This window comes from Haemaphysalis longicornis, unplaced genomic scaffold (assembly GCF_048455015.1).
Source record: "Haemaphysalis longicornis isolate Haplotype H1 unplaced genomic scaffold, Haemaphysalis longicornis Haplotype H1 scaffold_4, whole genome shotgun sequence".
NCBI lineage: Eukaryota > Metazoa > Arthropoda > Arachnida > Ixodida > Ixodidae > Haemaphysalis > Haemaphysalis longicornis.
The window spans coordinates 187,307,139-187,331,407 of NW_027526361.1; the positions used below are offsets into that span (position 1 = coordinate 187,307,139).

Below are 24,269 nucleotides of genomic sequence, written 5' to 3' on the forward strand. Positions count from 1 at the left end.
TTCCGTGTGGGCATAGGCCTTGTATGCAGTATCCTTTTTTTTTTTACCTTTCATTTCTTTCGAAGACCTTTTGTTACTTCCATCGTGTTGTTTCATTTTCAACGTACCCCGTTTCTCGCAAAAGATCGCACGGGCGCGACAGGTAGCTCCTCCGCTTCACTCAGCTTTTAAACGCCTGATTGAACGATTAAGCAGACCTCGACAGCTGCCGCCTCTCTCTATCAGTTTGTGTTAGTTTTGGTTTCTCACCATATCCGGACTGTTTTATTTCCAGCTCAGTCCTCACCAGCTTGCACTTTTCGTGTGCATGTAATTAAACAGCGAGCTCCAAACACCTTGCTACGCTTTATAACCATTCTTTTTTTGCTCTCACAAGTGTATCCACATGATAGACTTTTTGTAACTTTTTTTTAATATTTACAGAGTGAATGCTTGATTTATTCCGCGCGCTGACGTTCCTCACTCCGCTATTCCTCCTCCCCCCTCCTCTCTTAGCAGCCAGCAAGAGGGCTTCAAATTAAATCTCCCCGTCTGCAGAACATGCATGTACACCTCTTTCACCGGTAATATCGAAATAGGACGCTCGAACGCTTCGCGCTTCACGCTCGAACGCTGCCTGTTAAAAAAAAAAAAAGCAGTTCCTTCTCAAGAGTAAGGAATATGCAGCAATACGTGAAGAGCAATCGTGGAAAAAGAAACGTTGAAAGTGGGCGCGCTGAATCTTCTTAGCCTTGACGACTGAAGACGTAGTGACAGCGAAATAAAACAGCGCGTGCAGTTTGTAACGTTTCAAGCTTTGTGCACATATTTTCGTCTGAGTCCTCACACGTATACAAAAAGAGAGAGGACACAAACGACGCATGAATGAGGTCTCAATGAGCCGTTACGACTTTAACCTGGGCACGGAAAGCAATAAAACGACCGCCAAAACCTGATTTGTTTTTCTCCAAAATGTGCATTATACTTGCACCTCAGTTTGCTCAACACCCCTCCTGGCATTATAGGAAGATCTGACCGGGGGATGGGGGATAGAAAGATTAGTAGCAACCGAATGGAATAATTTACATGCATTTTCAATTTCGTTGCAATAGAGCAGCAACTGAACTGAACTGAACTGAGCGGTTTCCTCCAAACTACTAAAAAGATACATCACCGATCAGTTGCTAAATCTTCTACGTGACGGACGCCGCCCTTTTAAGGAAGTCCTGGAAATGCCGTTGAACGTAACGATGTTCGCTCCTGCGCGGAAGCACGCGTAACCGCTGCCTGGTTCCTTTCTTCGTGGTCCTGTTTTAACGCGCTGTTTCCAAATGGCCATGTCCTATTTAATCCTAGTATTTCTCCCTATCTGGCTCTGAGGATTAACTTCTCGCATGCCGTATGGGGCCTCATACAGTCAAACCGATAGATCAACAGGGTAACGGAGTGGCTGCTGATAGGCGGGGCTAGATGTATGGGGAAGACCGATAACTCGACGGAGATGTGGATAAGAAAATTCGACCAAGAATAGTGGATTGGGACAACGCAGGATGCGAGTAGAGGCCTTTGTTCTCCAGCGGACATAAGGATGATGAAGATGATGACACGTAAGATGTGATTAGCGACATATCCTCCAGTAATTAGTCACTTTAAGAAATGCTTGCGTGTGTGCAGTCACCTCATCACGCTCTCCTCCTCTCCCTCCGGTGCAGTGGACCCGGGCGGCATGGCCGAGGACGCCGATCAGGTGGACGCCTCGGCGGGCGCCCCGGCGGCCGACTCCCCGCCAGCCGTCCAGGGGAGCTTGCCGCCGTCCACGGCAGCGTCTTCTTCGCCCGCGGCCGCCGACCGCGACGACGACCGCTCCCCGCTCGAACAGCGGCTGAACGGAGGCGGCGGCAGGCTGGTGCGGCCCGTAGTGCTGGTGGCGGCGGTGCCCGACTCGCCGCCATGCTCCTCGCCCGGCCTCGACGACGAGGCCGGGCCGCTGCAGATCGACGAGGACGCCCCGACGCCGCCCAGCCCTGCAGCGACCCCGCCGCCGCACTTCGAAGCGACCAGTCCGCGTCGCCCCAGCGACCCCGACGCCGACGGGCACGATGATGAACTGCGCAGCGCCGGAAATTCCTCGAGGTATGCATACCTGCAACCTCGCTATTTACTGGCCCTATTGATACGCGCTTTGATGGCGCAGAGGCACCTCAGGCCACCAAGCGCCAAGGCGAAGAAAAGAGACAGAGCAGAAGGGAAAAATAGTGAGGCAGACAGGTTATTGTTGCTTGCGTTAATTACGCATTAAATGTATCAGGATCTCTCGTGGTCGTGGACCGACTGGTTCTTCAAGAGTGGGAAGCAGGGGCGCCGGCCGCGAGAGTAAAAACCAACAACTCATTCAAGTTTTGCCGGCCGAAACGAGATACAAGAGCACAATCGTCGGAGGCTTCCGTTCGGGGTGGTCTTGTCCGCAAACATTTTAGGGATACGCGACGGTGGGGGGAGGGGTGGGGTGCGGAGTCGTAGGTTTTTATCGTGCATTATTACTCTCGTCTGACAGGTGCCAGTCCAACTCTTAATTCTTTTATTATCTTCTGCTTCTTACGGCGCCGACGAGCTAACCACACGAAGCCGCCATAATTGCGGACAACGGCACAGTGGTCCCAATCGTTTGAATAAAAAGCTGTTACTGTTGTGTTTTCTTTAAAGGCTGAACAGCTGCAATTGCGGACCTTAAATCTCGAAATACGCCGGACTTTGTTTTGTAGACCAATAATCTTTTCCTCTGGGGCTAGCGTTTCGGCGTATTCGCGTGTTTCGCTCGCGGTTGCATTGCCTAAATGCCGCAGAGCCCCACCACTTTAGAAGTAGGGGCCTGTTATCAATAATTTTATGCTATGTGCCCGGATTTGGTGGGCACATTGCCTACGATTTACCTGCATACCACAATCGCAAATGCGTCGCAGTCACAAAGCAGTACCGTCAACACGACTTCGCGACCATGGCATGCGTTTCCATGTGTACAGGAGCCCTGCACGTAAATTTTACCAAGAATACGAATGCAATCAACGTGCGAGAAACGGAAAGGCAATTAATTACGATTCGTTGTGTTCATCTGAAATAATTTAAAGCCTAATATATACGTAATTAAACGGTACTAATTAATGAAATTTATGCTGCAAGCTATAGCTGTCACGCAATAGAGCTCTCTCTCTCTCTCTCTCTCTCTCTCTCTCTCTCTCTCTCTCTCTCTCTCTCTCTCTCTCTCTCGGTTGTCGGGCATTTCAAGCTACACCAAACGCCGCAGCCTCCGTGAAAATTCAGCGGGTATCATACATTCCTGGGCAATAGCGAACACAAGCGAAGTAGAACCATCCCGTTGGGTACACTGAAACATTGAGCAACCGTGGTTACGTTTTCCCGTTGTGTTTCGCCGGATATCGCTCCACCCGCTTGCAGCTGCAGTCGATATTACCGCACTCTATAGTTCGGCATTGTAACGTAGCCCTCGTTGGCATATATAATTATGCGGATAATTCTAAATTTGGCATTCAGTTAGGCCCTCCAGAACTTTTTAACTGATATAATTTTGCTATCTCATTCAGCAGAAGTGCTACTAATCTCACTCTGTGCACCCGCCTTATTGCAATGCTAAGTGTGAGAAGCCACGGCGAGCAATTATTCCCAACAATCTTCGTCTTAAGACTTCGCTAAGCTTACTTTGGTGAAATCGTAACCTCTTTTCCGCTTAGTCGGGCAGCCTTGCAAGGCATACCGCTCTTGCCACGCGGAGGCGAGCATTAGCGCACGGACTCCGCATTAGGACAGAGTGGACCGTAACATTTCAATCGAGATATTTTTTAGTGGTACTGATGGCGTCCTGATTGGTTTGATTGTAGGGCTTCACGCGCCGGTGCTACACAGGCGATGAGGCGCGCCGTAGTGGAGGGCTCCGGATTAATTTTGACCACCTGGGGATCTTTAACGTGCGCCGCAATCTCGAACGCGCGGGCGTTTTTGCTTTTCGCCTCCATATAAGAAGCGGCCGCCGCAGCCGGGAATCGAACCGGCATCCTTGTGCTCAGCAGCACCGATGGCGTCCCGTCAAGAAACTAATGCATCTCCACATAGATCGGTTGGTCGACCGAAAAGCTCTGATAAAGCCTCTGGACACACGGCGCATGCGTGAAGCCTGGCTTCCAGTGGGTCAGAACGGTTACTTGATAATCGCAAAAAAAAAAAAAGGAACCGTTCTAGGTAAGGCAGTACGCGCATCGAGCATGACGAAGCAGCACAGTAGTATACTTTATCTCATAAAGCGCGTATCGGTATGCATTTCGAACGTTCGTACGTGCGTTTACTTAGTGCGCAAAAAATCGTAGCGTGGGTTTGTCCTCCGTTTGCCATTTGGGTCTTTGAAGGTTGGTTGGACGCAGTTTTAGCTTACGCGCTTCTCTCAACTTTTTTGGGGAAGAGATGGTAAAGTTTTTTTGGGGCGAAGCACCTTTAGGCCGAGGCTTGTCTGGGGCGTCCGGCGTCCGTGCTCACGGCACAGCACCGTGTAATGTAAATCGAAACATCGGTGAACAAAAGGTTCACAAAAGGTTAACAAGAACAAAATAAAAGATTCACAAAAGAGGTTAGAGAGAGAAAGAGAGAGTGCTCCTGGAGAGCCGTGCTGCGCATGCGCGAGGATCCTTGGATTGGATTTAATTTGATTTGGATTGGATTGCATTGGGTCTAAATGGATTGCATTGAATTAAATTGAATTGTATTGTATTGGATTGGAAATCGTTTTAGCAGCAGTAAGCACTCTCACCGGTGATTTACGGTAAGAACGATCCCCAGTGCTTCGCCCACTCGTCATGATTCACTTCGTGGAGATGCGTGAATTTTTTTCTTTCACTCTCTCATAGATTTTTGAGCAAAGTATGATTAATTCGTGACTTCGTCACGGCGTGGCTGCAGAAAACGCCCGGAGGCCCTAACCAACGGAGACGGCCGGCCGGTGGGCGGGCCGTTCGAGGCGGAGCAGGCCAGGATCCGCGAGTACTTGCGGCGCAGCGACACGGCCGTCATCTACCCGGAGCCGGTGGAGGCCGCCAACGCGCCGGACGTCGCGCCGCCTCGGCAACAAGGTAGGGCGGAAACTCCGCTGCATGCTCAGCTCTGACTCGGGAGCGGAAGTGCCAATCCGCGCATTCTGGCGACTCGAGGCCCCACTAGCTGGGGGGCACATCGAGCGCTCGTCAGTGCCGACTTTCGTCGAATTTAGAGAACGTGGACATCTGCACCCAGTGTTGCCACCGCTGGGCGTCAGATATCCACTAAAAAGCCATAAGAAATCCGCCAGATTCCGCTAGATTCTAAAACATATCCGCTAAATCTTCCGCTAAGGCCTATTTTATTAGAAAAACAGTGCAATTTCGTATGATAAATACCTTTATCATTCTTAGAATCTCCCCAAAACTGCGTGAGCTAATAAACATATAAAAGAGTCTTCCAAGGAGTCTAACTAGAACACTTGAAGCTTCAGTGCGGCGGTGGTCGTCATTTGTCAACCTCATCACAGATGAGGCTAAAAGTTATAAATGTTCACACTGATGAAAAAAAGAACTCACAGGTCAACAAAAAACACATCGAGGTCTTCGTCACCGCTGTCGTCGTCTGATATCATCTCTACAGGAACTTGTTCAGGGACCAGAAAGGAGACTTGGTTGCACATACGTTGCAGATGTCCCGATGGCACTAAGAACTGCCGCGGGAAGTTCGTAATCAAAACAACGTTTCTGGTGTCGCTTCAGCCCCGGTGTCGCTTCTGGTGTCGCTTCAGGCTTCATCTTGTTCCGCAGCTTGGATTTTAGTATTTTAAGCTGACTAAATGTCCTCTCTACTTCGGCATTTGAATACGGCAGCACGAGCATCGACATGGCAAATCTGGCTAGCTCGGCGAACAGGTTTTCGCCGCAGGCGTCCTTACAGGAGTGAACTTCACACCAGAACGACTGCGTGGATGATATTTGCCTCCATTCAGGAGGGTGATTTTGCTACACTGATTTTAAATTTTTTCTATTGTCTCAGGGAGCACTGCCATTGCTTCCAGCAGAAGAATCAATGGCTCCTTCATGACGCACAAAGCGTTTTCGATCGATAAGAGTGATGTTTCCTGGAGAACTGTGATCTTGCAGGAAAGTCGCTGTCTGATTTGATCTAGTAGCGTGGTAATAAACCTTATGCAGCTTTCTCGCTTCACAGCTTCATCTGCGAGAGAGAACCCGTCGGTCTTCTGAGCTTTCACGTTGTTAACGTACGTCTCAAACACGTAGCCCAGATATGGCTTGGGGTTCAAGTGGTCCTCAAGTCTGCACGTCAGAACGTCAATCTGCTCTGTCGGAATTACGACTTTTTTAACCAAGCTTGAAAGCAAAGTCATAAGGTCTTTCTTGCAGGGCGATTTTGAATCGGTGCACTGCGTGAGGTATCCGCCAGAAATCCGCTATGTATGAAAATGGCCCGCCAAAAAATCCACTAGCCGCTAGACTAATTTTTTCCCCGTCAGAACAAAATGAAATCCGCCAGATTTAGCGGAAAATCCGCTAAATTGGCATCACTGTCTGCACCACGGAGACAGTTATCACATCCAAGCCTACGACGCCTTAAAATGCAAGGCATCCGTGATAACGTCACCAGAACAAAATAAGCGACAATATCGCTACTTTTTTTTTTTTTTTTTCAGGGCGCAGACGATAAACTACCGAATAGAGGTTTTTTGGAGGCCGCCAATCACGCCCCGCAAAAAAAAAAAAGGAAAAAGAAAAGAGAGAGGAGGGGAAAGAGAGGAGAAATGTCTGCAGCAATCGAAGCTGTTTTTCCTAATTTCGCCAGGCCTTATGAAGTGACACTGCCATTCCGACCGCTGATCGTGGTACAGTCAGCCAAACGCTGGTCTGTATCCAGTGCGGATGTTTGCGCATAATGTTGAGTAATACACTGCTGGGTTTGCAGCGGCCTCTGTCCAACCCAAGAGGCCTGCATCCGCACCTGCGCGTGTCTCTAACGCAGTGATCGCAGTAACCACGTCTCGCGCGTATCGCAAAGAATAGGAGCGAACTTTTTCCGTGCTCCCATGCCAACCCCACAGATCAGCTGTGACGCTACGCTCAACCACTATTGCCTGCCTCATCCGTTCCAGTTAACGTGCGTGGATGGCCGTGCGAATGTTGAAACTAACGCCGGCAGGAAGCCTCGCACTTCGTTGTGCGAATTCAGTACCGGTTGCCCGGGCAATATTTATTCCTGTATAAGGCGCGGCGTGCAACAGTTAGGTGAATACCGTATTTACTCGCGTATAGTCGCACTTTCTTTTTTCAGAAATATGATGCAAATTTAGGGGGTCGTTCATTACGCGAGGTAATTTTTTCGCGAGAAACGTTTCAGCGCAGAAAACTGAAGTTACAGGTCAGAATTTTTACTATAGGTCTCGTTAACATAATAAACACAATAAAAACATAACAAAACTGCACGGACCACCGCCACTTACGTTGCAAGGTGACGCAAAACGCAGTCTTTTCGTGAATTACGAAACTCGCCAGAACGAGTTTGCTGCGCACTGAGAACAAACAGGTCGAGCAATAAGTGGCCGCTGCTGCCACAGTGTGGGACATCAAGACACAGCTGCCGACGCAGCAAGCCGAGCGCGTTTTTTTATTTGTCTTGTGAGCACATCGTGTGCATTTAGAGAGTTTCTTCCGCACCAATAATGAACTCATGCTTGCCAATATCGCTAATATCGGCAAGTCTTCGGCAATCACGTAGCCATGTCCGCTTTGAGAGAGGAGGAAACTAAGGTAAGCACGACCATAGTCGTGTAGACTTGGCACACATACGACATATGGCTGCAGTAAGTTCAGGGTGCGATCATTGCGCGGAAAAAAAAAAAAAAGTCGTATTTTGACGACCAACTTCAAGGGTGCGATCATTACGCGAGTGCAATCATTATGCGAGTAAATACGGTATGTGCTTGAGTTGCACTGGATTCAAGGACACAAGCACAATCCGAGAACAGATACCGTGGCCCAGTGGCGAAATATTTTCCGGGGGTGTTATTATACACCTCCCGTAAAAATGATAAGAGAGCCTGCACCCAAATGATACCGTGGTCATTTTTCGAGGAAAGCTTCCAATAACTGACTTTAACGTGCAGTGTGTGTATGCTAAACGTTACACGGTAAAGCCCACCTTAGGGAGTGCCGATGATGGCGATCACCTATTCACGTTCGCAGGTCTATGGGTATGCCACGGGTGGTTCGTTAGGCCGAAAACCTGTATGCTAAACGCCATACAGTGAAGCCCGCTTTAAGGAGCCTGAATTCATGTTTGCACGTATATGGATAGGCCACCGGTGATTCGTTCGGCCGAAGACAAGCTGGTTATGCTGACACGCGCTCGTGAGCGAAAAAAATAATAAAATAAAATTTAAAAAATGAAAAAAGAATGAAAAATTCAAAGATTATCTGAATTGATTCAAAAAGCAGAAAAGAATAATTAAACTAGTATATAAGTGGAAGCAACACAAATATATAAACCAAATATAAAGTAGTATCAAAATTAAAAATTAAATTTCAATTTACAACAATATAAAAAACCATAGGTTATATTAATACAAGTAACATTAAACATAGACGTACTTATACCTTGCGCTGGATAAAGCTCGGACTCAGTTGTTGTGCATTGCGTGTTTGCTATCAAGCTTTGCGTGTTATACGTTAGGAAAGAGGCTTCTGATTGTTGCTGCTTTCATAAAACCGAAGGTTTTGTTGTTTAGCTGCTGCAGTATCTACATAAAATGCAAATGCACACAGGACTCCGAGGAGTTGATTATTAAAGAACAATTATCCCCGAAAACACTCGTACGAAAAAGAACGCAACTGTACCAGAGCGTTCCTGAATAATGACGGAAACATAAAAACAAGAGCCACCGCTTGAAATCCAACGCGCCGCAACACACGAAGCTTTTCTGACTTGCTCTACGAGAAGGGGGAAATGCAACGCTTTGAAGACATCGTGGGGCGTTCGGACACCGAAAAACCACCCACATGTTACGCCCCGACCACGGCATTATATTTCAATACCCCAGGACATTTTGTTCGCGATGCATGAGTGGCTGCGTGACCCTGTGCACTGACCTTCCACACAGGTTGCGCTTGGCAAAGCCCAGCGTTGTTTCTTTTGCAAAACCACTTGCGCAGACTAAAAATGCGTCTATATTAGAAAAACTGGAATAATTTCCGAGAACACTGTCAAGGTCATGTAGCCAAAGAAAATTGAACAACGAATGCGCTCACTGAACATGCCTGCGAGCATAATCAACGTATAACTTGGGATGACGCTCCTATCATAGCAAAATAATAAAACTTGGCTTCTCGAACTTTTTGCGAGTCACTAATAATACCAGTCACGCCTCGTGTTATGGAACGAAGTATTGACAACTTGCTCGCAATCTACGAGAGACCACAAGGCCATTAGGCTTTCTATATAACTGGACGACTGCACCTTTCCCGCGGCCAAGTCAACGAGGAACCCGTATAAGTTACGAAACACCAAACGTACCCTTTTTTGACCCCGTCGGTGACCGATATTTTAAGCATATTATTCTCACGACCATCATACTCCGAATACCTGTGCCGGTATATGGCTAGTGTCAATGGTCGACGGAGTATGCATGTGTGCAAATAAGCATCCAGGACGGGCGTTATGACTCTCCGGCTGACTGCTGTTGCCCTGCACTCCTCACAAAAATGGTAGTAAAAAGGTAGCGGCAGGCTGTATTTACTAACTCCTTACGAACTTTACTAGCCCACAGAACGGTACGTAGGTCCTGCCACTAAGTATGGAACCTAAGTGATATCGTTACAATTCTAGACCTTGCACTTGTAGCTGCTGCTTGTTTGATACTAACATTCACTGGTATTAACAAGATTCTATGAAATATTGAGCATAAAAACTACAGCACGTTTCCAACTCTAAATCACGATTAAAAAGTTTTTGCAAATACATGCCCACATTAAAATGCACAATGCTAAAATTATCGCTAAAATATTTGACCTTTGCGACAAGCCCACTGACTCTATCAGAGGACTTTCTGCTGCTGGCTATAAAAGCAATGGCAGATGTAATTCTATGGTAAATAAGTCATACTCGCTCTTCTCCGGCATTCCGTTGCTCAGTCTATTTGTTGCGTAAGGGAGATATGGGTGTGTTGAATACGTGTATGTCACGCTGTGTGCTCGATCCACAATGTCACGCGTAGTTCTTTTACCAAGTTATGCATGGCCACCTAGTGGACGCACTAAGTACCTAGTGGAGAAGTAACGGGTTAGTGTTCTGTTAGTAAGTTCCACGACCATTTTTTAAGAGTGTATTCTATGCTGTCTATGGCACGCGTACGCCATGGGGAAGGGGTATTACTCTACTCGAGCGAGAACGCCGCAAGCGTTCCTCTTCGCTTCCGGAAGTCGCCTCTGCCGATCTTCACGTCACAGAACACGACAAGTGGAACGGGCAGCCGCGAGTCACCTTCGCAGCCATTGCCGCCGCGCACGTGCGGCCGACTGCCACGTCGTGCGCGCGGATGCGCACCGCTCCTCTCCGCGTGTATACACGCTAAATCAAAACTCGCCCTGGAAACGGCAGCGGCGCCAAGGAGCGGCCGCGGTAGCAATGGCCACCATTGTGCCGCGAGGTGGCGGCCCGGGGCGCACGCGCGCACAATGGCCTCGTTTTTGTCACGTGACCGGACGCGCGTGACCGTGGTAGTAAGTAACGAGCGCGGCGCCCGTTGAGCAGTACGGCGTCGAGGCCGAGGGCTGGCCACGTGCTCTGTCTGTGTATACAGTACCAGCACGCTCCCGCGGCCCCGAAAACCCCGCCAGCCGCGTTGTAGTGGAGACCACCCGAAACGATTGGCGCGCATCGTGCGGGATGGCCCCAGTTACGATCCAGCCCGGTGCCTGCGGCCACAGAACACAGTAGAGTAGAACCTTTGTGCGTCTTTATACACACCCGTCCCCTCCCCTCTACCGAGACAAGTTCTCTCTGGGTACTGGAGCGCAGCGCGCGGCTCCCAAACGCAGCGCTTCCGCTTCCGCTGACTGTAACTTCCGGACGGCAAGCACGCGCGCGTGCGCCCGCCATTGACGCCACGTCTCCAGCTCACCGACCGCCACTTTCACTCGTTGACGCGTGCGGAATACGCTGCCCTCACTCTCCCCCTCTCACTCGCCCACGCGCTCGTGGGTGCGCGGATTTATGCGTCTCTTTAGTGACGCGAACAGCCAGAATTAATTAGAGCGCTCCTGAAGTGGCCTGCCTGGGAAACGGGACCCAGCGCGTTGTCAGCTCGTTTTTACCTCCTCGGCGCCCCCCGTCCCCGCCGCTCTTCCTCTTCGTCCCGCGCCTCAACAGCGCCACGAACGAGCGAGTGGCAAATGGGTGGCTAACAAGCGGACCCACCGCCGGATGGAACGAATCGGAGAGGAGGAACTGGGTACCCGGGCGGTGGCGGCGGGACGGGATACCTACCCCCACGCCTCGCCCAAGAACCGCTATTCTCCCCCCCTCCGGTAACCGTCCCGACGTTACAAATCGGAAGACGCCGCCGTCTCTATACATCCCGGCTCCTGCCGCTGTACCTTCTCCCCCCGTCCGCTAGGCCGTATATTCGGGCGTCGTCATCCCGGACCCGGCGAACATTAAGAGCGACCCCCCCTCTTGCCCCCCCCCGTCTCCGGTTAAAAGCCCGACGTGCGAGCGCCCACGCGCGCGCCGGCGTCGGGCTGACTCAGGAGCGGGACGGTGCAGCCTTTTCAATCACGCCGCCCGGGATGCTGCTCCGCATCGGACGAGCAAAAGTGCTGCCGCCGGTAAGGAGGAGGGCGCGCAGTTACGCAGTGTGCGGGAGCCGGCGAGGCGGAATATAAGAGCCGCGGACGGCGGTGAGTCGAGACGGGCGCCGCCTCGCACAGGAAGGAAGCGGCCCAAGGTGCCGCGGGAGCCGAGGGATGGGGGAAGCGCGGGAGGAGAGCCGCTTCTCCCGTCCCGGGACGAATTCGCGCCCCTTTTGTCCGGGAAGAGGGGAGGCCCCCTGAATCATACTTCTCGCGAACGCGCTCCCATCCAATCTCCGCTTCTTTTCTCTTCTCGGCACATTTCTCTATTCAACGTTGCCACCTTCGCTTTGCTCTAGGCCGGGCCATAGCCGGGCCAACTTTTGGAAATTATGAACTTGTGCCTCCCTGAGTCTGTGTCCACTGGAGCGCCTGCTAACCACTCACCGTAGGCGTGCCGTTTTAAGACTTGTTCCAATTTAGCAACGCATAGAGCCGTTATCGAACTAGCTCCGCTCTTCTTTAGGACTGCACTCAATCACAGAGCTGCAGATATTTTCCGCCACGCGTGGAACTTGGTGATACGTGGCGTTATGTGTCGTCATGGTATCACTCTGTACTTCTGTTATGAGATCGTGGGTAAAAACTCTAGCAACACTGTCTGTTATATATATATTTTTTTGAGGTGTGGAGACTTAAAGCGCCCTTGTTCCGACATTTCGGCGCGCGTCAAATATCTTCAAGTGGTCTGAAATAATCCGCAGCCTTCCACTACTGCGCGCCTCTTAGTCCAGCTGGTGGGCTGAATTCCAATTCTAACTTCGCATTTAAGCCCTTTGTTTGTTTATGTAAGCTTCCAGCAAGTGAGTTTATTAGGCTCACGGTAGTAATTTCTCGCCCGACTGGAATCAATTTTGCGATATTGGCGATAATGACTACAGAAGTCTGCTAACAAGCTTTAGGGTGCACCGATGTGTAATCAATCGCTCGGATTTAGAAAACCAATTTTCGAGAAATGCACAAGTTCATTTAATTTTTTCTAAAATGTATTTTACAATATCGTTTTTTTTTTGTGTATACTTTCCACTATAAGTAGCTACATAGGCATCGTTTGCCGAAATGCGATGCCCAGGAATATTCGCCAGGTACAGTCCGTTATGCTCAGATAATTCCTCCAGTCGTGTTCGGTCGAGTACCAAAAATGTGGATGAAAAAAAAAAGCGTAGGGGTCGTTACAAAGTCTGGCCACTTTATCACGCGGAATTTTGTTAATGGCTGCAGCGTGACGACGTCGGGTGAAAAACTTAATAAAATCACGAATTCCGTTACATCGCAAGGTTTGTTAAATTAGTGTTAATATATCAATGATTACTAGCATTTGTACAGACTGAGATGCCAAGAAGGAGCTCACACTCAGGCGACAACACAATATGTTACCCATGTTCCTCCGAGAGAGGTGCTCGACCTAATGGAAGTCCGTGGGTGTGCCGACTATACATCCATGCAGGTGAGGGAGGTGCTTAATCAGGGACGCGCCGCAGAAAGCTGGGTGTTTGACTCCTACTAACAGCGGAGATGTTTGGGCGGAGCTTCGTCCGTCCGTCGGACCAAAAAACCTCGAAGCCTCAAGAAAAATAATGTGGTTAGGGAGCTACTGGGAACCGAATCCTGGACCTTCAAAACTCCGTGAAACGGGCAACCGAAACCACTCGGCCACCCCAAAGGCCCCAGGGGTACGGTTAGCAGCGGCAAGGAACATTAACATGTACAGCCAATTGGAAAAAAAAAGAAAAGAAAACGTATCCGGTGGTCAGAGTCGAACCTGGGACCCTCGCGTTCTGAAACCGGCGTCTATCCGATTGAGCTATCATTTTTTTTTCTTTATTACATAGGAGAATACGCTCAGACGTACCAGTACGAGGACTACATAGTCAAGCAAACAAAAGAATACACTGCAGTTAGCAGAAGCACAAATTCATCAATATTCAGCCAAACACACACAAGCGTTACGCCGATGATGTCGCTTTATTTTGTACTGACAAGGCCAGCGTGGAGACTGCTCTTGCCATTACAGAAAAATTTTGTGAGGTTTCAGGTGCGGCCCTGAATTTCGAGAAAAGCTGCGGATTTTGGTTGGGAGAATGGGGAACCACACCCGATTGTTTCGCCGGAATCGATTGGAATGGGGACCTGTCGTATTTAGGAGTATACCCCCTCGCAGTTTCGCAATACTGTCTCGCATTGGTCGGAGCAGGCGGTGAAGCTACAGCGCCAAGTGAATGACTGCCGGGGACGGCAGCTGTCCATCTTTTCTCGTGCTCGGGCGTGTAACACGTTCCTTGTGACCCGGCTTCTTTATGTCCTACAGGTGTTACATTGCTCACGACTCAGGATACAGGCTTTTCACCGGATTTTTGCAACCTTCATTTGGTGTTCGCGTAGTGAGCCAATGCGTCGAGATAACCTTTTTCTTCCGGTTGTGCGAGGGGGACTTGGGCTTGTTCATCTGTTTCTTTGGCAGCTTCTTTCTCGTTTATTCTACTTTCGAGATGTTCAACATCCTTTTTTGAAAGCTCTACTGCAAATACGTCTTGCACATTTTCTCCCTGATATTGTAGTGTCTTCGCTGTCTGTAAACGCAGCCCGAAGCCCGCGAGGTATCCTCAAAGAAGTGGTTGACACGTTTCGGTTCTTACAGGCTCGGTTTAGTCTTGAGTACATATTTACTGCTTCGCGCGAGTCTATTTCTGATGCCCTGGTTTCTGGACTTTTTCTCATACCTTTATATCGTGTTGCGTACCTACAGTGTCCGTATCAGGATGTCCTCAATAGAGTGTGTAAAATGTGTGTTCCGCCAGGTGTTAAAACATTTTTCTTTAAATTACACACTGGCACTCTCCCTGTTAAAACTTGGATGAAAGACCGGGGTCTGTTTATAGCTTGGTCGACAGACCGTCGGCCCTGTTCGCGACCAGAGACAATTCATCACTGCTGCAGAGACTGCAGAGAGACTGCAGAGATGCTGTCTTTTTCTGGGACATTTTACAGCGAACGTCGGAAAAGGCATGGATATTACGCCTTTCTCTATCCGATTTTTGCCATTCGACTATCCTGGTGAGCCGCCTGATGACATGTTCGTGTTGATTGGTTTGTACAGTCTGTGGCGATGCCGCTTATGTGATAGGCATGCTGAGCCACCAAGATCAACTAAGTCCTATTTCCGAGAAACTGTGGCATTTGTATATAGTGTGTATAGTTCGCTTGACCAACCACCTGACTGGTTCCCTCCTTTGAGCTATCATTTTTTTTTCTTTACTGCATGGGAAACTGCACTTATTACAGCTTACAAAAGCTATCAGTCATCCACGAAGACGCACATCACTGCAACTAAATTAAGCCGTCCGTCCAAACTCCGCAAAGCAGACGCACGCGTCCAACAGATGCAGCCATTCTGGTGGGTCACTTTCCACCGCATGCATAATGTTCCGCACCAACGCAGCCTGCTTTCGAAAAGTGGACTTCGTTGGGCGAGGGGGTTCCGCGTGCCTGACAGTCATGCGGCACTTCCACAAGCTGTACAATCCCATCCCAACAAATATATCATGGGAGTGGCTAGTCTGCCGGCAGCCGGGAGAAATACGTTTTCGAAATTCTCCCGGCATAGGGCACTCCGGTAGCATCTCGAAAAGGCAAGAACCGAATTACTGCATTGCAGACGCACAGATGTTCTTTTGCATTCGTAGTGCGGGCGTTGTCTTTGGACTTGGTCGTGGGTTCTAGCGCGTGCTAAGGCGGTCCCTGTTGGGAAAGATGCGAAAGCCTGCATGCGAACGAAGCGATCCGGGCCCGCCAGCCATGGAGAACTCCCGTGAGGAAGTAGATGTCAGGTGCAACAGCCGTGTCTCCGAGGAAGGGAGATCCGGCTTTGGAGAAACAGTTCTGTACAATTAAGGCTGGAGTTTTCCGCCCTGCACCAGAAGTGCAAGCTGCGCCATTTCTTTTCTTTCTTTCTTTTTTCAATTGCATGGACACACACAGCGATTATGAAGGGAGGTGTCATATGGCGGGGACAAGTGCGCGACATGAGTAAGAGCGATGCTAACGCACATTAGGGCGAACGATGGGGACGCATACCTCGGCCCTAAGAAGCTTGAGAATGTCTCGCCATCTTTATTTATTACCTGGATGCGATTTCCTAATACAACCATGCGCTCTCAACCCAGCGCTTATCAGTAGCGGGTTTTTTAAAATTGTGTCCCCTACTGTGATGGCCTTAGTACTCTCTGGAGGCTGCTCAAAACGCGTCGCCACCAGCAATAAGTGACTCTCGCCCCTGTAAAAATTACGTTACACCAAGACATGCAATCTTGCCCGGCTGCTGTATTGACCGGTACTTTTACCGCAGTCCTTACAAAGCCCCAGCCTCAATTCCCTTTACAGTAGCGTCACTCAGTTGTCCGGAGTTTTATTACTCAAAGTTAAGGGGACCTGATTGATTGATTGTAGGGTTTAACGCGCCGACGCAACGCAGGCGATGAGGCGCGCCGTAGTGGAGGGCTCCGGATTAATATTGACCACCTGGGGATCTTTAGCGTGCGCTGAAATATCGTACACACGGGCGTTTTTGCTTGTTTTCTGCTCCATGAGAAAAGCGGCCGCCGCGGCCGGGAATCGAGCCCGCGTCCTCGTGCTCAGCCGCAAAACGCCGTAGCCACTGAGCCACCGTAGTTAAGGGGACCTAAACTCAGTCCAAATGAAGACGGCGCAGGAATCCTCTCCCTCCTGAAGACGTGTTGGTGGGGTGTAGCGATAATGAGCTCTACCAGCGGAATTCATAAGAGATGCCTCCTCACCTGTCGGTAATCGCATCCTAGAACCGGGGCACACTAACACGACGGCTCCACAGAGTACTAAATTGCTTTTTGGTCTTATCCGGGATGACCACAGCGACACACACTAAGTGTGACGGACGGACGGACGCATGGACACACACCTGACGCGGCACAGGCAGGCATACCACTTTGTCGCAAAACCCAACGCGCACAGAGCACCGAGTTCCAGGCGGCCGAAGCTTAACGTTCTTCAGACAACTCCGGAGCGCTGGTAGCACAGTCAGCGCAGGCGTGGTGCTGCACGTTCGAAGTAACTCTGGAGCACGCAAAGCCACTCAGCCGAACGGCAAACTTTCTATCTCTAAGAATATACATTTACCGCTAAAACAGCTGCTTGAGCGCTGACTTCACGACGCATGTGCGATCGTTACATTTAGAGCTGACATACAGGCACATTTTGCCACGCCAAACAATCGTGAGGTCCGCGTTTTCGCGGAATTAAGGCCTCAGTGAGCGACGAATATAACAAAACGTTAAGAGCGGGGAATATGCATAGGGGCTGGGTGGTGCGAAGCACGTGTCGCCGTTCGACGATCGTTCAGGTTGTCATTTGTACTGGTAATCTCGACCATAGGCGTCACGGCAAAAACATACCATCATAAGCAGTCTCCGTCTGTTAGTGTCGGATGATGTTTTTCTTTTACTAATCGCGCTTCATTCGCCGGAGTGAAATTGAGTCTGTGTGTACTGTACTTGATGGAACGTAACGTTCAAGAGACTTTCTTTTTTCTCTCTTATGTTTTAAGGTAGTTCACAGATGGCTCGTAAATTGGTTCATACCACTCAGAACGCGCAATTTTGACAAAATAAAAAAAATGATGGTGGTCATAATCTCACTCTAAGAACTTTTGAAATTTCTCTTGCGCTCCATTGATGCTATCAGTTTGTTATTGGGCATGCTCGGGGTGATGCGTTTGCTCAATGATTGCTCTAGAAGCGATCGTCTAAAACAGCGCGATCAAATTTTATCGTATAGGCGTAGCCTCGTCCACAGACGGAACTCGCGATGTAGTTTACCAGGGACGGGCCCCAGCAGCCTTTTTCTCCCAGGCGATTATCGTTCCTCTAAAACCAAACTCCTTAAGACAGACTTCCGTGATGGCCCCGGAGTTGTCCCTCTTATTGGGAGATTGCAGATGGCAGGGAACAGATTGTAGCTCAGAAATACTTATTTCTCGGTTCATTTAACGGAGGAGTAACGCTTCTACCCTGCCTTTCTATCCGATACACTCTCGCGCAAAATTATTTTTTCGTTTCCAGCAGAGCCACGGGATGAAGATTTCACTGAATGCCACTCTCCAATCTTGCGGTCGACATTTCTTGGTCGGCCTGAAATGGACGAGATTTCTTCGCACGCAGGATTGTAATGCGTGTTTCTGCAGCGTTTGGTTCTGCACTGGAGTTCTATTCCCTTCGTTCACTCGCCCACTCACTCACTCACTCACTCACTCACTCACTCACTCACTCACTCACTCACTCGCCCACTCACTCACTCACTCACTCACTCACTCACTCACTCACTCACTCACTCACTCACTCACTCACTCACTCACTCACTCATCCACTCACTCTCACTCACTCACTCACTCATCCACTCACTCTCACTCACTCGCTTGCTCTTTCGCTCACTCGCTCACTCACTCACCCACTCGCTTACTCGCTCGCTCGCTCACTCACTAACTCACTCACTCGCTCGCTCGCTCACTCGCTTACTCACTCGCTCGATCAGTCACTCACTCACCCACTCGCTCTTTCGCTCACTCGCTTACTCACTCACTCGTTTACTCACCCACTCGATCACTCGCTCACTCAGTCACTGATTCCCTGACTCACCCGGTCACATTATTCTCCTCCTAAGTGGTCACCCGCACCGTCATGCACGTAAAGTAAGTGAGTGCTACAGTGCTACAGTAAGAAAAGTAAATGAATGTTGCAAAAAAATGCAGCAAAGTTTAGCTTTCTGTTGTTGTTGTTTTTTTACGTGAAAAGAAAGGGGTGCCACGTAAGGATCTTTAGTACTCTTTACTTTAGAACTGCTTTCTCCAGCGCGCATCCCCCCTCCCCCAATGACCAAAGTTTGCCGGCTGGCAGCCGTCTTGTTTTCTCTTAAGAACTCACGGCTCGCTCGCATTGTGGCACGTGCGTCGCGAAAAGAGAAGCGCTACGTGTCCGGCATGCAAATCGGTCCACTTTATTAGGCGAGCGACAAAGCCCGCTCTTTTCTTCGCCGGGGATGCAAAGGCGGAGCGTGGGGAAAAGGGGACACGGGGGAGGGGAAAGTTTAATTGGGGCGCACGCGTGGCCTGCGGGTGGTTCAACGAGGAAGCCATCCCTCTCCACCCGGCCACCCAACAAAGCGCGCGCTTGGCGTGGTCCTGCATGCCTGACAAAACCGGCCACCGCAACCCGCAGGCGGCGGGGTGTACCGAGCTGTAATCCTTGCGCGACTCCGGCGCACGAGAAGGGCCTCGCGGCGGGGGCAGACTTAAAGCGATTGGCGACGATGGGCGACGTGGCGCCGTCGAGTCGAATGGAGTGTTCGGAGCGGCCCTTTACAACCGGGTCATCGCCTGCCTGCGAGGGAGGCCGGCTCATTTAGTGGCCGCGCAATCAGCCAGGCCGCCGCCACGCGAACCGGCCCCAAGTTCTCTCCGGGAAGTCCTCAGATGCTCGGCTCCCGAGCGACGAATGGGACACGCCTCAGACGGTGCCCTCCCTGTGCGTGTGGCGCCCGGACCTGATGGAGCGCGTGGCAAGCTTTTCCCGCGCTAAGCGTGGGCTGATTAGAATCAACGTCGGAGGTCGTGGGCATATCCGGATTGAAATTCGATTAGCCTAGTTGGTTAGGTTAATAGCGCAGTACAGCTACCCCGTGAAGATAAAATGTGATGAAAAGCGACGTTGCTGAAGAGCTAATTGAAAAGGAAGATTCGTCGGCGTATCAGAAGTGCGTTATGCGAAAGTTATTTCTTCCTAATATCCCTTCGATAAATGTAGCACCCGCTGTCCTGGTACGGTTTGCTTACCTGGCAGATTTGAGGCAACTTTTATTCGAAGTTTCGTCACTGTATACGGAGGTAGACGGAATTCAATTCTGCAGTGATGGCCGCAGTCAGCCGGAATCATATAGCTGTAATGCTGCCGGGGTTCCATGCTTGTTTCGCATTCCGAAGTACCCTGGTTCAAACCCGCAACTAGACACAAAATTTACTTAATTTTCTTTTCAACTAAATTTTCTTTTCACCAAAACTATGAAAGTTTTGTTTATCAGAGCTTCCCCGAGAAATGTGGCGTCATTTCGAGCACCTATTGACCTGTTTTTTTTATCCTTTGAGCAGTCGTCCAGGTTTTATGCCATCCATCGGCAATTTTGTGCGCCAAGGACAGCGTATGTTCGATCAACACGGTTAAACAATTCTTTCGCATTAAAACTGGTTTGCAGATTGGGTTCGCAGCACCAATGCAAGGCTTCAGAAGATAAGAATAAAAAAACCCTTCTTCCATTCATGTATACCTTACATGAGCTCTGTATTAACGTGAAAATATTTACACAACCACTGAGATGGTTATCCACCCTCTGACGAAATTCGCTAATGCCTCGCCATGTATAGGTATGCGCTGCAGCTACCGTATCTTCCCCGCAGGCCAACTCCCGCGTGTCGTCTCGCAACGGCAGGCGCGGTGCCATCGACGTGGATTCGTGCCTGCCCGATACTTCTGCACGGCTGGGGCGAACTGTCACCATGGGCGTAATGGAAAGCGAACGCTCCCGCACAGACGAACTCGGAAGATGAGAAGCAGTGAGCACTGAATCAGGGCGGCTATCGAAGCAAGACGCCGAGAAATGAAAACAAGAAACTGAAAGCGGCAACGAAACGGAAAGAGCGCCCAGAGAGGGTATCGGGCCGCGTGGGTGCGAACGTGCTGCCCGTCTGGAGTCATCCCTTGCGCGCAGTCATATACGGAGCAGGGAAGGCGAATAGCCCTAAACACTCCCGACGAAAAGGTCGGGATTTCCCGCTCTGGGCGCTGAGAATTGCAGGCCGGCCGACGCCCCGGTGGCGTCGCGATATACGCGCTGGGAAGAGGTGAGGAAAGCGAACTGGGGGAGGGGAAATATAGGGACGGTAGGGGAGGAAAGTGACGGGAGGCGGCAGCGTCGTCTTCTTTTGCCGGCTATCGGGACGTGCGGACGGCTAGTGGCACCATAAAATGGCAGACGCCGGAGACGTGAGGTGCGGCCCTAACGGCGCCACTGCAAGGCTCGTCCTGGGCAGAAAGGTTTCTCCCGGAGTCTTCCCTAGCATCGGCCGTCCGCTGGCCACTGGCGTCGCCTCGCGATGACGGTACGCGGCGCCTGTGGCGCGACCCCGCGGAGACACCCAGGCGCCCGAGGCGGTCGTTGGTCTTCGGTACACCGACGAGGAGCTGCCACGCGCCACGGAGCAACCGTGGCGTCACATGAATGCAACACAGCAAGCGCCCAAGTGCCTATTGTGGACAAGAGATGGCGGTCATTGTTGTGTGTCGTTGAATGCGACGGTAGGAGCACACAAGTACGACACTGCGTTGCGAGCACTTGCGGGGTCCGGGTGTGGATAATTGCACACTGTGTATGACATGTATTATTACCGCTTTGACAGGCAGTTCAAACTATTGCGAGCATCCGCGTGGTCGTGCCGATCCCACGCACCAGTCTTGTTGGTGCACTGGTGCAGTTGGTGCAAGACACCTGCATCCTGCTACAAGAGGTGACGACTGGATGTGCTATATTTCCAGTTTTTTTTTTTTCCAACAGGTGCGACAAAAGTGTTATTGTAAAAAGTACACCTCCTCGCAAAAAAAAAGAAAAAAAGAAAACGCGAAAGGAACATAAGCCATCTCGTTTTTCTTCTTGTGGACTCAGGAAACGGTTTTAGAGTGCTTTTTGCAGCGAATTGAAAGGTATGGTGGGGTCCTCTACGGACAGCCCGGACACTGAACTTTCGCGGTCATTCCCGAATTTCCTGGAAGTGAACGCCTGTCTCGTATGGTTACGTCGGACGTATCATGGTTACGCGAGAGCACACCTAAAACAGTTGCAGCCCACTCAGTACGGCGTATTTGTCGCCGCCACCGCTGGTTTACAATCATACATCGTCACAATTGTCTAGGCAGCCAGTTAAACAGTTCGTATGGGGCTATGCACAATTAGCTCTGAAAAACAAAAATTCACGCATCTCCACGAACTGAATCATGGCGAGTGGGCGAAGCACTGTGGATCGTTCTTACCGTAAATCACCCGTGGCATTGCCCACTCGCGCATGTAAATGAGTGACAACGCGTGTGTACAGTATACGCAATTCCAATCCAATCCGATATCATTCAATTTAATCCAATCCAATCCATTTCACTCCAATCCAATCCAATGCTCCTAGCGCATGCGCAACACTGTGTACACGGACGCCAAGCCCCGGACAGAGCGAGACCCTAAGGTGCTTCGCCCCTAAACCGCTCATGAATCGGATTAAGTGTACACATTCGGGCGTACCCGCGACCGACTGTGCAAGTGCGCACACCGCCGCTCCATTTCCGCGCGCGCTACCTTTCCTTCTGGATCGTGATCATAGCTGCGCTAAGCGGGGCTAGTTTTGCCTACAGGCTCGTATTTGCGCCTGCCTCCTCCCCGCCGTAACGACCACCGCTCCGTGCAGATAATTGGGGCCACAGGTTTCAGTTTGCGTCCTGATTGACCGGACGAGCGGGGGGAGAAGCCGCTGTTGCACCGAGCACACGTCGCGCATCCCGCTACCCTGTCTTCTTGCCAGGAAGCCTTACGAAGGACTCCACGAGGATAGCCGCGGATATACTACGCGCGACGTTGGCGCGACAGGAACTGTCTTGCGTGTACGCGCGCTTCTGGGCTTGTTCGAATGCGTGCACACTGCTCAGCGCCCGCCAAGTTTTGAACACTTCCTGCCGCACTCGCCGGTCCTTTTAGAGGATACTCCAGTTTCCGACGTGTAGTACGACGCCCCCACCAACACCTTAATGACGTGTTCCGGATAAGAATCCAGCGGCTATAAATTGTGGTTTAATGCATGTTTGTGTTAGAAGGTACTGCGGCGAAATGCAAAAAGGGGAAAAAGGCTGTATTAGCCCTAAAACCCCTGCCGTCCGAAATTGAAAGCGTCCCGGCAAGGGCGTTAAGGAACGACACTTTCCATTGGAAACACAATATTTGCAACCTCGAAATACATCCCTGTGACCTTCGGTGCTACAGTCCTAATTGCGTATGATGATGATGTTTGGGTGTTAATGGCGCAAGGCCAACTAGGGCAAAGAGCGCCAAGAAAGTGTTTTGATAAATAGGTGACAACTAAAATTGGTTCGAGGGAACACGAACAAAATCAATTAAAGACTACGTGGACGGCTGGTGTACAGAGCCAGGATGAAGACCAAGAGTTGTTTAAAGATAAATAAGATGGCTGGTGAAAGATGGCAAGTTGGGCTAGTTGGTGCAGATTAAGATCCATGAAAGACTCCATTTACGCCCATCTCTCTCGATACGTAATTAGGATACACCAGCCATCTTAAGATTCACGGTGAAAAACAGCGCAAGGAACACAGCGTCGTCCGCTCTATTTTTTTGGCCCCGTGTTCCTTGCGCTGTTTTTCACCGTGAATCTTAAGATGGCTGGTGTATCCTAATTACGTATCGAGAGAGATGGGCGTAAATGGAGTCTTTCATGGAATGGGGAATTCAATGATAGGGGAAGAGGCGGGAAAGAATTAGTGATAGTGGTGGGATTGAAGGGGGATGGGGCAGGTGAGTATCGCGGAATATGGAAGGGAATGAGGGACAGCGGGAAAGAAATAAACAAGGGAAAGTAGCAGGTAGAGGAGTAATAGGAGGGAGACGGTGGTGAAGAAATCGGTGCAGAATGTGTCGCGGAAGGGGAATGATAAAGTTGATATGGACGAGCACGGATGAGCAAATTAAGTATGTGAGGGGAAGCTGGAGGGAAAGGAAGTACAATGGGTGGTGGTGAAGAGATTAGGATGAGGGATCGGGAAAAGGCTGTGGGAGAGGTGGGAGAAGACGGAAGAATTCGGACAGTAGATGGTCAGGGGAATAGGGAAAAAAGTGGAAGCGGTAAAAAAACGTAGGGGAAGGAAAGGGAGTGGAAGACATGGCGGGTTTGATAGGCGATAGGGGATCGCAGGAGGGGGAAAATGGCAGAAGGGATGGTAGGAGCGAGAGTATTGGAGAATTGGGGAGAGAGAGAGAATGCAGGATAGCACAGAGTGGAGGGAAGTGTGCGGAGGAAGAGAATAAAAAAGGACGGAGAGGATCGTAGGGTTGAGTCGGGGTGGTGAACGGGGGAAGTAATGTCACCGAGGTAAGTTGACTGTGGGAAGAAAGAGAAAAGGCGTCTTGAGGGGTGGTAACAGAAGGACAAGGAGGCGTTGCATGCAGGAATGGCAGAGATGCTATCGTTTTTCTACGTCATTTGCAGCGAAGGAAACGGATACACAG

General features: G+C 50.3%; 1 protein-coding gene across 4 annotated transcripts in view; it reads left to right on the forward strand.

Annotated features, from left to right (window-relative positions):
* LOC144179579 (zinc finger E-box-binding homeobox protein zag-1-like) overlaps positions 1-24,269 on the forward strand; it is a 558,265-nt gene that overhangs the window by 330,323 nt on the left and 203,673 nt on the right. For 2 of the 4 annotated variants that reach the window (XM_077707988.1, XM_077707989.1), the window contains exons 1-2: positions 1,668-2,112; positions 4,942-5,111. In XM_077707988.1, coding sequence (XP_077564114.1) covers positions 1,706-2,112; positions 4,942-5,111 — 577 coding nt within the window. In that variant the 5' untranslated portion in view covers positions 1,668-1,705. Of the gene's footprint in view, positions 1-1,667; positions 2,113-4,941; positions 5,112-24,269 lie in introns of those variants that run through there. The other 2 variants (XM_077707986.1, XM_077707987.1) reach the window with 2 other exon arrangements.